This window comes from Diadema setosum, chromosome 7 (genome assembly GCF_964275005.1).
Source record: "Diadema setosum chromosome 7, eeDiaSeto1, whole genome shotgun sequence".
NCBI lineage: Eukaryota > Metazoa > Echinodermata > Echinoidea > Diadematoida > Diadematidae > Diadema > Diadema setosum.
In genome coordinates this window covers 10,227,492-10,240,139 of record NC_092691.1, presented here as the reverse complement: position 1 = coordinate 10,240,139, position 12,648 = coordinate 10,227,492, and the positions used below count along the sequence as shown (strand labels likewise).

Genomic DNA, 12,648 nt, shown 5'->3' with positions numbered 1-12,648 from the left:
AAGAGGAGTTCCATGATTCATTTCATTGTGATCCAAACTCTCCCCATTCTATTACCGCATTGATATTTGTTAATCAAGTTGTAAAGACATCAATTTTTTTAATGAATTACATTTCTGATGATAATGTTCAACATTACTTGTCGTTGTACGTTCTGTCAATTGATTAAATTCTATAGAGAATATAAATAAACCTTTTTTATTGCATGTGAATGTAAGAAGTACCAATAAAATGTTTTGAAAGTTTGCGTATTTTGTTAAATGATTTCGTAGTATAATAATTATTGTCTGTTCCCTATCTTTGGCTTACATAAACATCGCTAATTAATGGTATACTGCTCCTCTATAAAATTTCCCAGGTCATGATTCGATATATTGATAGAGATACAGAACTGGTTGGGTGTTGGCTTTTATGATAATCCAATCTTGATTCTTTTTCATTTTTAATTCTACAAATATCATGTCGTTTGTAATAACATGTACAGTGTTTAGAAATGAAAATAGATGTAAAAATTTCACGTTTGTAAAATTATCTTCTCTTTAAATTACGACGATCTATCTTGTCCTATGTTGTATCGATTGTATCATAATATTCGTGTTTCAGATGTGGCCCAATACATCTGATCAAAATTTTAAAAAAATGAGTTAGAAATCTGATATCCATCATTAGACCATGTTTCGTAACTGAATTTGAAGCATGGCACTGACTGTGACTTGCACTTAAGTGACACAAATTTGAAATTTAACGAGAATATATAGCTACACCACGAGCCAGCTGTCAGCACTCTACGTATTTATTCCATTTTTTTTGTTTGTTTTTGCTATTGCATGTCTACGCGATATCGTGAACATTAATATTCTAAGGGTAATTAATCATTTTTTTTTTGGGTCATAATTATGATCACCTGCTTTGTCAAGTTCCATGACCTCTTCCAGACTAATTCTGCTGGCATTGAATACGTCCTGACCAACGACATGGAAGGAGTGACCATGCAGATGGAACGGGTGACGGACACCAGACCCCTCGTCGACCAGAACCAGCTCCACTGTCTGGGATATGAGAGAATGATAATTCCACATCTAATAATAGCAGTATTTTATAAAAGGAAAATCTAATGCCAGGATTCAACAGCACCCCGTTGCATGGACCCACACTATACATGCATCTGCCATATTCTGAGCATCCGAATAAATATTCCGAAAAGCCGAAAATTGTCGAAAAAGTGAATCTAAATCCGTCTTGGTTCGGACATTGCACGTACAGTACTTGGCTGGATCTGCCTTCTAGAGACGGATCTTAGAAGGACAAAGTTTGCTTCCTAGCTACATACCAACAGATATTTGCGCGTTAATTTGTGTCAAAGGTACACATTGTTGACGAAATTCAATATGAGACTAGATCTCAAACTTCTTTATTGGTCCGGTCTATCAGACACGTACTGTGCTTACAGATACGTATAGCGAATATCAAACGACCACTGAACCTGTAATAAAGAGAGCGCACGTGATTATATGCGCGCCCGCGATCTTCTTTGACTCCAGCTTTTTATGAAGATCTTAAATCCCGGCACTCAACTGGCAGGATTCGAACCATGAACCGAAGAGGCCCAAAGAATCACCTGTACCTAATCATTATTTTCTATCTCTAATATAAAGAGGTAGAATAGAGTAAGGCAAATAGCCACACACACACACACACACACACACACAAATGCTGAGTGATCACGAAATCAACACTTTGCCATACTGGGTATAATGAGATGAGATGACACCGTTTTCATTTGACCACGAAAAAACAACATGAAGAAAGACTCGTGACAACATGTAGGCTATGATTCGGGCTCTGATTCCAGCTTCTTTAGGTTTGCATATATATTATCTTCTTTCATCTTTCTTTTGTATCAGTGTATTTTTTTTTTTTTGGTCTTGTACATAAGAGATGTATCAACATCAGTTTCTTTTTCAGTTCACACAATAACTTTCTTATCCAACGATTTTTTTTTTCACTTCTCCTATCGAGTACTCTTTGTCGACACAATCTTCAGGAAAAATCACGAATTCTGATCCTAGGCATTGAGAAAATGAATATTCATTTTTGCAAAATGAAAAAAAAAAGAAGTTGAAACTTTCAATTCATTATCTTACTACCGAACATTCTTTTCTTGAACAATTCCGATATTTGTTTAAATTGTCAATGATGGAAACTGCCTTAGCCTGTTCATCAGATCAAATTTGTGATAACGTTCCTGATGCAGAAATAGAGACGAAAGTGAATGATATCTTTAACGAGAGAAAAAAAAGTTTAGATTACAGTATTGATGAAAATGACATTTTTAACGTGCCCCTTGTTCTGTATACTTTACGGAAAATCTAATTCTTGACAAATTTGGAAACAACTATTTTCTATCATGTGTCATTGTAATGTAAGAAGCATTAAAAATGACGCTTTATTATCATTTTTGAAGAAAAGCAAATTTCACTGCCAGTCATTAGTTTAACTGAAGACTCACATTTCCCCTATTTACAAAATCCCCAGCTTAATTTCATTACAAATAATAGAAAAAAATATGAAAGGAGGACAGGTTGCTTTGCATATTTCCCATGAAAAAATGATAAACATGCATTTCTGATCTAAATATGATAGTAGTACATTCATTAGATTTCGTTTTCTTCAGGTGAAAAATATAATGTTCCTTTTGCTATTCATATCCTATATATATATATATGTGTATATATATATATATATTGCGATAGGAGTGATTTATAAACTTCCTTATTCTTCCATCGTTTTTTTTTTTTAATAACTTGCAGAGTTTTTTCAATGAAGTCCAGAACTTCAAAGAACTAAATGTTTTATTCGGGGGCGCTGAAATATCAATCTTTTGAATAGTGACAATAATTAATTAAATCATGAATCTTTTAGATTTAATGTCCACATACTCTTTTCTCCCATTTATTACTAAAATTACAAAAACATCAACACATATTAATCACTCCTTTACTTTGATTGACATTTTTAAATATAATATTATTACTTTGCAAGACAGTTATCATAATATCTGAATATCGGATTTTAATGATCATTTTCCCATTTATTCATAATATTCTTTTTATTTTGATGGATTTGCAAGTAAGCAGTGATGGAATTGGAATGATTTTACTTGTTTATATAGTTTTGCTTTAAGCTAAATTACCGTCTGTGAATTTCAGTAGTGTTTTGATGAAAATAAAGTAAATAATCCTTTTAAAACCATTTTTTTTGGTTTTGTTTCATACTTTACGACGAATCAGCTACATTGAATAAATTTGATTTCAAAAAAGTTCCTAGGCAGTAAAACTATTAAATAAGTCTCTGCTGAAATGTGTATTTTATAAGTATAAAAAGGCTCCTAGTGAGTTTAATCGTGCGTGCAATCAGTATTCTTATGCTTGATATAAGAATATCTTAAAATATTAAACTTTTTGCGTTATTAGAAGATAACATTGTATTTAGCAATATGATAACTGGTATAGAAATATCAGAGCAACATATCAGGGGCGTTATTAATAATATCTATGATAAAGAAAATTATCAGAATGCTATTAAAGAAACATAAGATAAAATAGAAAGAGACAGTCAAGTTATCGCAGAGGAAATTAAATATATATATATATATATATATTTTTTTTTTTTAAATATAGGTTCTATTTTGGCGAAAAATATTGAACACCCTCTAAAACTTTCTCCTAAGGTTTATTGCATGATCCCATCTCTGAATCTGTACTTTCGAACTCCATGAATAAAAAAGAATTATTAAATTCAATGAAAACAGCTTACAAACGAAATTAGTCTGAGTTTTGATAACAAATTAATTTACTGAAGGATGTCGCTCCGGAAGTAATTCATTCATCAGTGTATATTTTCAATTTGTTGATATTACATTATATAGGGCTACTGGCACTGCACCATCAAAAAAAAAAATAATGATAATGGCTAGCGTAATATCCATTTTTAAAGGGGATCTACACTTTTTGTTTTTCTAATTATAGGCCTATACACTTATGCATTATTTTCTAAAATCATTTACGAAGAACAGCAGATTTCACTGAAGAAAAAAAAAAACTCAAAATATACATATATTTTGGTGAGAATCATTCAACCTCACATCTCATCTCATATCATATTTCATAAAAAAAAAAAAAAACGGTTTCCGCTACCAACTGGCTATGGAAAACGGTGAGCACATCCTTGGTATTCTGGACGTCTCCAAGGCATTCGACAGGATCAGCAGCATAATCATTCTTTACAAACTGAAACTGTACGGTATATGCGGGAATATGCCTTGGAGTGGTTCAGGATATATATCTGTCGGGCAGGCAGCAGTATTATGAGCATCTGAATAATTGCGTGTGTTTTCTTCGTTTCCTTTTATTGAAACATGCTCACGTAAAATCAGGTCGTGCGATTTTGGTTGGTTTCGTGACGCACGGTCAAATAATATATATGTGTGTGTGTGTGTGTGTGTAGTGTGTGTGTGTGTGTGTGTGTGTGTGAAACATAGCGTTCAAAGAGGAGCTCCAACATTTCAATATGTATGTCATAGTTGATGGCAACGTCAGCATCGGGAAGACAACCGAAATCAGCACAAATTACGGCTCCGCCTATACCTGATCGAGCTGGACGCTGATGACGTGTATACACTCACAGAACTCCTCCGTGCACCTCTCGGTCATGTTCAGCACATCGCTCGACTCACACAGCTCTTCCGCAGGGATATAAGCCAACTGTGAGAGTGGCGGAGCCGAAGGAAGGGTGAATGACACGTGGTTCAGTTGAGGGGATGAAGTTTGGAGGGCTACGTCTTCGATGGGGTACAGCATCGGGTCGTGGTAATGGTGATTATTGACCTGAAGAGTATAGAAAGAGAAATGAAACCAATGCAGCATTAATAGGGACGCTGTGGCATAGTGGATAAGACTCCCGACTCCCGATCAGAGTACCCGAGTTCGAATCCTGCCCAGTGCTTAAATGTCCTTGGATAAGATGTTTTACCCACTATTATTATGTCCGTCTCGACCAAGGCGGATAAATGGGTACCTGGCAACGCTAGGGTAATAATAATGTCAGGGCCCTCTGGTAGAGCAGTGACAACACTTTAGAGGCTACCCTGGGTAAATAAGACCTTATTATTATCATTATTATTATTATTATTATTATTATTATTATTATTATTATTATCATTATTATTATTATCATTATCATCATACAGAAGAAATCCACTCCAAAACTGTGTTAATGTCATTATGAAAGTACAAAATATAACTGAAGAAAAGTGTAAAATGATCAAAATTGGATAAGAAATAAGGAAGTTATGACACTTTGAAATTTTTCATTTTTTTTTTTCTCGAAAACACTTCTTGGCCAGTCGTAATGAACATCCAAATTAGCAAGCTGATAATGCCACCCTCTCACGATTTCTTATTCATGTCTTGTACAGGAATGACAAAAGAACCCGCTCATAATTTATATTATGTGTATGAATTTAAAAACTTGCCTTAAAACCACACACATTCACACACACACACACAAACAAAAAACCCAAAAGTTAATTTTGATATATCTTGAATTACGTCTTCACGTGTATTAGATGAAAATAATATTTTTTCATATTTCACATTCATGAAAAAAAAAATGTCAGGGCATGACATCATCAAATCGCTTATTTGAATATTCATAAGGACTGGTCAAGAAATGTTTTCCGAAGAAATGTGAATCTTCAAGATAACATATCTTCCTTATTTCTCATCCAATTTTTGTCATTTTTTTAATGTTTCGTAGCAACGGCGTAAATCCATACTGAGGAGTGGAGGGGATGGTCACCATCACCACGATTACAAGCCCATAACCGGACCGGCGCAGCCTTTTTTTTTTTTTGGAGGGGGTGGGGGGGGGGAGAAGCTTTGTGCCCCCCCCCCCACACACACACTTTACAGGGATCGGATGTCTCACTCTTTTGCATGAAATATAAAGTGGGAGAAAAGTGGCAGCAACAACATAAAGACTTTTTGTTCTTGTTGCTTTTTTTTTTTTGCTTGTCAGACGACTTTCGGCGGAAAATCAGACCTTAAAAGTATGAAAACATTTTTTTTTTTTTGGAAATATCTGTGAGAGGCAGCGGAACGACCGAACGGGGGAAGGGTGTGTATATGGGGGGGGGGGGGGTATCCTTCTCCCACACGAGGAAGATTTTACATTTTCAGACCTGAAATTCAGCGGTCTGGTGCTCACTTGTGGTGAAAATTTTCTTTTCTTTTCTTTAAAAAAACACAAAGAAAATGAAATATTCACAATATATTATTGAATGACAAAATCGTGGTATTTCAGCTCTTGCTGTGCGACATCACTGTGAAGGCCTATTAAATAATGGGGCCTATCATCGGCGTAGGCAGGATTTGATCTTAGGAGGAGCGGTTATGTGAGGGAATTACGAATCAAGCGAGGGGGGAGGGTATGGTAGGGGGGTTTCCCCGTCCTACGGTGAAATCTCTTTGCGTTGAAAATTTTGACATTTTTCAGTCCAAAAACTGCCGTTTGTAGCTATATTCTTCGCTTTGGAAATTAAGGGGGGCACACCAGGCGCAACTGCTGTCAATCACTGGCAGCAACATCACCAGAATGGCATAGCGATTAAATGCGAGCGAGCGGAGCGAGCGAGCATGAAAATTTTAACATTTTACAGTCTAAAAACTGCCGTTTGTAGCTATATTTTTTCGCTTTGGAAATTAAGGGGGGCCGCATCAAGCGTCAACTGCTGGCAATTACTGGCAGGAACATCAGGAGAATGGCATAGCAGTTAAATGCGAGCGAGCGGGGCGAGCGAGCTTGAAAATTTGGACATTTTACAGCCTAAGACTGCCGTTTGTGGCTGTATTTTTTCGCACACCTGGCGCAACTGCCGGCAATCGGGCAGCAACATCAGAATGGCATAACGATTAAATGCGAGCGAGCGAAGCGAGTGAGCTTGAAAATTTTGATATTTTACAGTCCCACATGTCCTTTGTGGCTGTACTAGTAATTTTTCGCTTTAGAAATTAAGGGGGGGGGGCGCACCGGGCGAAAACTGCTGGCAATTACTGGCAGCAACATCAGGAGAATGGCAAAATGATTAAATGCGAGCGAGCGAAGCGAATGAGCTTGAAAATTTTGACACTTTCCAGTCCCAAAAACTGTCGTTTGTGGCTGTATTTTTTCGCTTTAGAAATTAAGGGGGCGCACCAGGCAAAAACTGTTGACAATTACTGGCAGCAACATCAGGAGAATGGCATAATGATTAAATGCGAGCGAGCGAAGCGAGCGAGCTTCAAATTTTTGACATTTGACAGTCCAAAAACTGCCGTTTGTAGCTATATTTTTCGCTTTGGAAATTAAGGGGGCGCACCGGGCGAAAACTGCTGGCAATTACTGGCAGCAACATCAGGAGAATGGAATAATAATTAAATGCGAGCGAGTGAAGCGAGCGAGCTTCAAAAATTTGACTTTTTACAGTCCCCAAACTGCCGTTCGTAGCTATATTTTTCGCTTTGGAAATTAAGGGGGGCGCACCTGCTCACAAGCACGGGCAGCAACATCAGGAGAATGGCATAGCGATTAAATGCGAGCGAGCGGAGCGAGCGAGCTTGAAAATTTTGACATTTTACAGTCTAAAAACTGCCGTTTGTAGCTATACTTTGTCGCTTTGGAAATTTAGGGGGCACACCGAGTGCAACTGCCGGCAATTACTGGCAGCAATATCAGGAGAATGGCATAGCGGTTAAATGCGAGCGAGCGGAGCGAGCGAGCTTGAAAATTTTGACATTTTACAGTCCAAAGACTGCCGTTTGTGGCTGTATTTTTTCGCTTTGGAAATTAAGGGGGCACACCGGGCGCAACTGCCGGCAATTACTGGCAGCAACATCAGGAGAATGGCATACTGATTAAATGCTAGCGAGCGAAGCGAGTGAGCTTGAAAATTTTGACATTTTCCAGTCCTAAAAATTGTCGTTTGTAGCTATATTTTCGTTTTGGAAATTAAGGGGGGGCGCACCGGGTGCACCTGCTGTCAATCACTGGCAGCAACATCAGGAGAATGGCATAGCGGTTAAATGCGAGCGAGCGGAGCGAGCGAGCTTTAAAATTTTAAAATTTTACACTCCAAAAACTGCCGTTTGTAGCTATATTTTTCGCTTTTGTTTGTCCCACTTTTATTTGAGAACCATCCCCCCCCGCCCCCCCCCCCCCCATCGACGCCTGTATACATATTAGGTTGCTTTTGTTAAGTGAAAGATCTGCTGCACACTCTTTGATACATTAGGGAATATACGTCTATGTCAAAAGTGTACAAAGTTTATCCCTTATCCTGTATAGCGGACCTTTTGCATGTTCATGATTGCAATACAACGATCTGGTGCATAGTTCTGGCGATATTTGGACAATTTTCCATTAAGAAAGTTCGAGATTTGTCCTCATCTCGGGAATTGCTTGGGGGATAAATGATTTGTCTGTCTAAACACTTCCTTTGGGGCGGGGCAAATGCCCCTTTGCCCCCCATAGATTCGACGTCCCTGATCTTCCCTTGGTATGCCCATAGATGTATCCTGACTGAGTCATCAGTCACTGTCGTTTCTCAGGAATGATTCAGGAAATGGAGGGGGTTCAATTATGGCGATAAAGTTGTTGTTATTGTTTGTTTGTATGTTTTCGTACATATTTTGCAGATGGTCCCCAGTTACTCGCGTCATAGCATGTTTATATGTAGACCTATACTATTTGACGTTGTCAACGCCTGAGCCATACCTTACAGTGTATGTCGATGTTACTTTCTTTGCGAGCGAGCGAAGCGAGCGAGCGCTTGAGAAAATTATACATTTCCCTACAAGATAGAATACTGTTCAGCTCTGTTACCTGTCTGAAGGCCGGCGTACAAACGTCATGCAATATGCCAAAATTGATACAATCACATTTCTGCTTCCTCCATCTTTTCCCCTCAAAATTCAGGGGGGGGGGGATGATTGTACAGGCCATCCCCCCCTCCTCCATTTCAGGGGGGATATATCCCCCATCCCCCCCTCCCCCCCTCCCCCCCCCCCCCCGGGATTTAAGCCCATGCTTGGTAGAAATTTATTTTTCTCTTTCTTTTAGCGTTCAACAATTTTTGTGGCGGATTTCCTCTTTAAACAAGTCATTTTATCGGAGACGACATGCCGAGTATATATAGGTCCACATTAATTGTTTCGTTTGTTAACAGGACAATCTGACACTGCAATAAGTTGAAACAAACATTGTATAAAGTTTTTTTTTTTTGACAAATAGGTGTACCAACTATTAAACACTCATTCGTATAGTTTCAATCGTTTAAGTGGGAGTTAAGTGAAAAATTTTCTTATGATTCAGGCACGAAACGCATCAATGCCACACAGTATCTTATATCAATTTCTTCTTTAAAGGGACTGTACAGTACTTGTCGAGGTAGGGATTCATGTTTTGAACATTCCTAAGTGATATAATGAATAGCTTCTTATGAAATATGGAAGCGCATGTAATTCTAAGAAGGATTCAACTTTATTTGATGAAACATTGGTTTTCAAATGGCTGAGATATCCAAAAAAAGTGCTAATAATAAAAGGCGACATGCCCCAACTTTATTAGTATCTCTTTTTTTCACCTTGTTTTTGGATATCTCAGCCATTTCAAAACCGATTTTCATCGAATCAACTTTTGATTCCCCCTAGAACTGCATGCTCTTTGACATCTCATAGAGTAGTTTCTGAATATCTCACAAAACATTAAAAGCTAAATCTTCACCCCGACCAGAACTATAGATCAGCTTGGAAGATGAACAAATGGGAGGGACGGAAGGAGGAGTGTTTTGGTGTCTACACTGAGCTCGTCATATAACTGGAAAAAAATTGATATGTCCAGGCTGGGCAACACTGCTACATAATGATAAGGATTTAAAAGGTGATACGTCGATGTTAGAGTAATGCGATTAGATACTTGTGTGAGTGTCATCAGCTGTAGCAGCTTTATTTTGAATTTTTTTTTGTAGTAGTACAATAAGTAGAAGCAGGGCGGTCAGCAAGAAGGGAATTAAAATCATCGAGATACGAAAATAAAATGCATGAATGAATTATCAAATAGCATGTGAATCCTTGATGTGCCGTTGAGAGTTTTGATGCTTATCTAAATTACTTTAAGATCTCTGACGGACTGAGAGATGGGAATTGTAGTATCTTTAAAAAAAATCAGAGAGAGAACTACCTGGCCTGAACTTTGAATGACTACGTAAAAGTTCTGATTTAAAATAATCCAAGTTTACGTAGTTATTGCAGGACAATTGCTTTATAATCATATCAACACACTAAGTTTGCATAACCTTTCAACTAGGGTATTTGGTTGTACTTTATGGTTATGTACAGGGGTCTGTAATTGGTCGTTCTACTATGTCATTTACACACAGCCTGTCTGTCCCAATTAGTCAATTCCCATGAAGATGTACTGCATCCTATCTACGCCGATGATACTCAAATGTACCTAACCATAAAGTACAACCAAATACCCTAGTACCCCCATGGGGGTACGCATACCACATACCCCCATGGGGGCGCAATGTCTAAGAGGGAACGACAGGTAAAAGGCGCAATTAACGACAATCATTTTGGTAGCGGTCATAGATAGGAGAGATGCAGTCAATCTCAAGACCGCTCCAGTAAGACCAAAGTTAGCCTCTATGTCTCTTGAGGAACAGTGCGTGGTTGCTGGTGTCGAAGGCGGCAGAATATACAGGGGGGATCAAGGAATTCCGGATTTCCCCTTTAAAAGGAGGTCATTGAGTACCTTCAATAAGGCAGCTTCCCTGGAGTGGAAGGTCCTACAACATGGCTCGACACTAACTTTTTTTGTCTGGTGGCCCGATGGAGCCACCAAAATCCTAAATTTCAATTTTTGGTGGCCCGAGAGAAAAATTTAATGTCCCGAAAAAAACACAATAAAAAATATTAAAAGTCCTGGTTTTTTTTAAATGAGTTAAATATTCAAGTTTTATGATAGAAAGAATTAGAAATTGGACATATCTACTCATGAATAAACTTCGACAAACTTGCAACACTCACTCTCAGGCACTCATTCAGTCCTTTTCATCCACCCTTTAAACAAATTTAACTGCTAATTTCCGGCGCAAAAAGTTACGAATTTATTGACATACTTTTAAAAAATTTGCCGTTTTTTTGGAATTTGGTGGCCCGACTTTCATTTTTGGTGGCCCCGGGCCACCGGGCCACCGTTAGTGTTGAGCCCTGCCTACAAGCAGACTTAGTTCTATTAAACAGCTGGTGATTATTTTGATGATTAACCGATTCGGCGAGTTACATTGTTACGACCAAAATCACTCTGAGAATGATCGCACAAAAGAAACAATCAACTAATGTTCAGGCGGTTTATTAACAGTGATATTGTGGGTACAGACTCGTAATCAGTTTTCACATCAGTACAATAATGATCAATAAAACAATTACAAATCGGTTATGGAATCACTTATATGCATCCAAATCTTAAAGAACAAAGTCCCTACAGTTCCCTGGCAGTGTCCAGATACGATGTTCGATGCACAGATGAATGATCCGCGACGCACCGATGAATGATTCCTCCGACGTAAATCCAGAGGCGCTGGTTGCAATAATCCACGTTATAAATCCGGGGTAAAGTCCACGATATATGTCCAAGGCGAAATGTGCAAAATCCAAACGTTATGACGACCACGTCCAGTCGAGGCGTTGAATGATGATTCACTTTATAATGTCCAGCAAGGAATCCAGCCCGTCACAGCTTTGCCGTAATAATGTCCGTTGACATTAAAATATGGAGTCTATCTCCAACGTAGGCAAATTAATTCTCTGCAGGCAAAATGTCTCCCAGGCCTTATCTCCACAAACACAGTTTGTATAGCAGGTCAGCAGGTAACACAGGACTGACTATAACAAGTCGCTTCAGAGCCAGAAGTGACGTAACTCTCAGAGTACTTGGGTACTCTGCCTACTGCAGAATTTCTCCAACTTATATACTATCCATTCACCCCTTTCTAGTACATTCTGTAATTTTCTCCAAAATGGGGCCACATACCTGAACATACTAGCAAGTCCAAGTTCCAGGAATCCTGGATGACTCACTGCCTAACTATGTGCATAACATCATTGCCAAAATTAACTACCAATCACATTGGGCTACAGGGACGGTGCCTCACTCAGCCAAATATGTAAGCACTTCCTAGAATTTTCTGGAATGGGTTAAATCATTCTAGATTGAGTGAGCTATAATGTATTTCCTGTCACATGCATACATGTACTGTAGCTACAATTGTATACCCCGTAGAAAATTCTCCACTGATCTGGTCAGCCTGTATGTGCTATATCTAATATCATATAGAATGTTCTCCATTAATCTGGTCACCCTGTGTACATACACTTTAAAACAACCATGCATACAGCCTTGATACATATACATAACTACTTGTGTGTATATTTGTGACACCATCCCCCATGGGAAAAAGAAAGCCTTGCCGTAGCAAGGGTTTCTTTTACCTTCACAATTTCTCATTGTTATTTACAACGAATGTGAGGTAAAATCCAAGTCAAGCAACA

At 38.3% G+C, this 12,648-nt stretch overlaps 1 protein-coding gene across 1 annotated transcript in view; it reads right to left on the bottom strand.

Moving 5' to 3' along the window:
• Positions 1 to 12,648, bottom strand: part of LOC140230438 (uncharacterized) — a 61,072-nt gene that overhangs the window by 3,372 nt on the left and 45,052 nt on the right. Inside the window, exons 8-9 of the mRNA XM_072310592.1 lie at positions 4,645 to 4,884; positions 903 to 1,047 (exon numbers count right to left, since the gene is read on the bottom strand). Coding sequence (XP_072166693.1) covers positions 903 to 1,047; positions 4,645 to 4,884 — 385 coding nt within the window. The remainder of the gene's footprint in view (positions 1 to 902; positions 1,048 to 4,644; positions 4,885 to 12,648) is intronic.